The 299-nt window shown below is 61.5% G+C and overlaps 1 protein-coding gene across 1 annotated transcript; it reads left to right on the top strand.

The window, feature by feature from the left end:
- Positions 1-5: 5 nt before the first annotated feature.
- On the top strand, positions 6-293 carry LOC106726769 (lysine-specific demethylase 4D-like; the record flags this gene model as incomplete). The annotated part of the gene is made up of 1 exon (XM_014543067.1): positions 6-293. A coding segment is annotated over one exon (288 nt), but the record flags the coding sequence as incomplete, so codon positions are not given.
- Positions 294-299: the final 6 nt, after the last annotated feature.

Raw genomic sequence — 299 nt, 5'->3', positions numbered from 1 at the left:
AGGCCTTCCTGCGGCACAAGGTGGCCCTCATCTCGCCCACTGTCCTCAAGGAGAACGGGGTCCCGTTCAGTCGCATCACTCAGGAGGCTGGAGAGTTCATGGTGACCTTTCCCTATGGCTACCACGCTGGCTTCAACCATGGCTTCAACTGTGCGGAGGCCATCAACTTTGCCACCCCGCGATGGGTCGACTATGGCAAAGTGGCCTCTCAGTGCAGCTGCGGGGAGGCCCGGGTGAGCTTCTCCATGGACGTGTTCGTGCGCCTCCTGCAGCCCGAGCGCTATGAGCTGTGGAAACGC

This window comes from Myotis brandtii, unplaced genomic scaffold (assembly GCF_000412655.1).
Source record: "Myotis brandtii unplaced genomic scaffold, ASM41265v1 C40261336, whole genome shotgun sequence".
Lineage (NCBI taxonomy): Eukaryota > Metazoa > Chordata > Mammalia > Chiroptera > Vespertilionidae > Myotis > Myotis brandtii.
The sequence above is the reverse complement of the archived record's forward strand: the minus strand, read 5'-3'. Positions and strand labels throughout refer to the sequence as shown.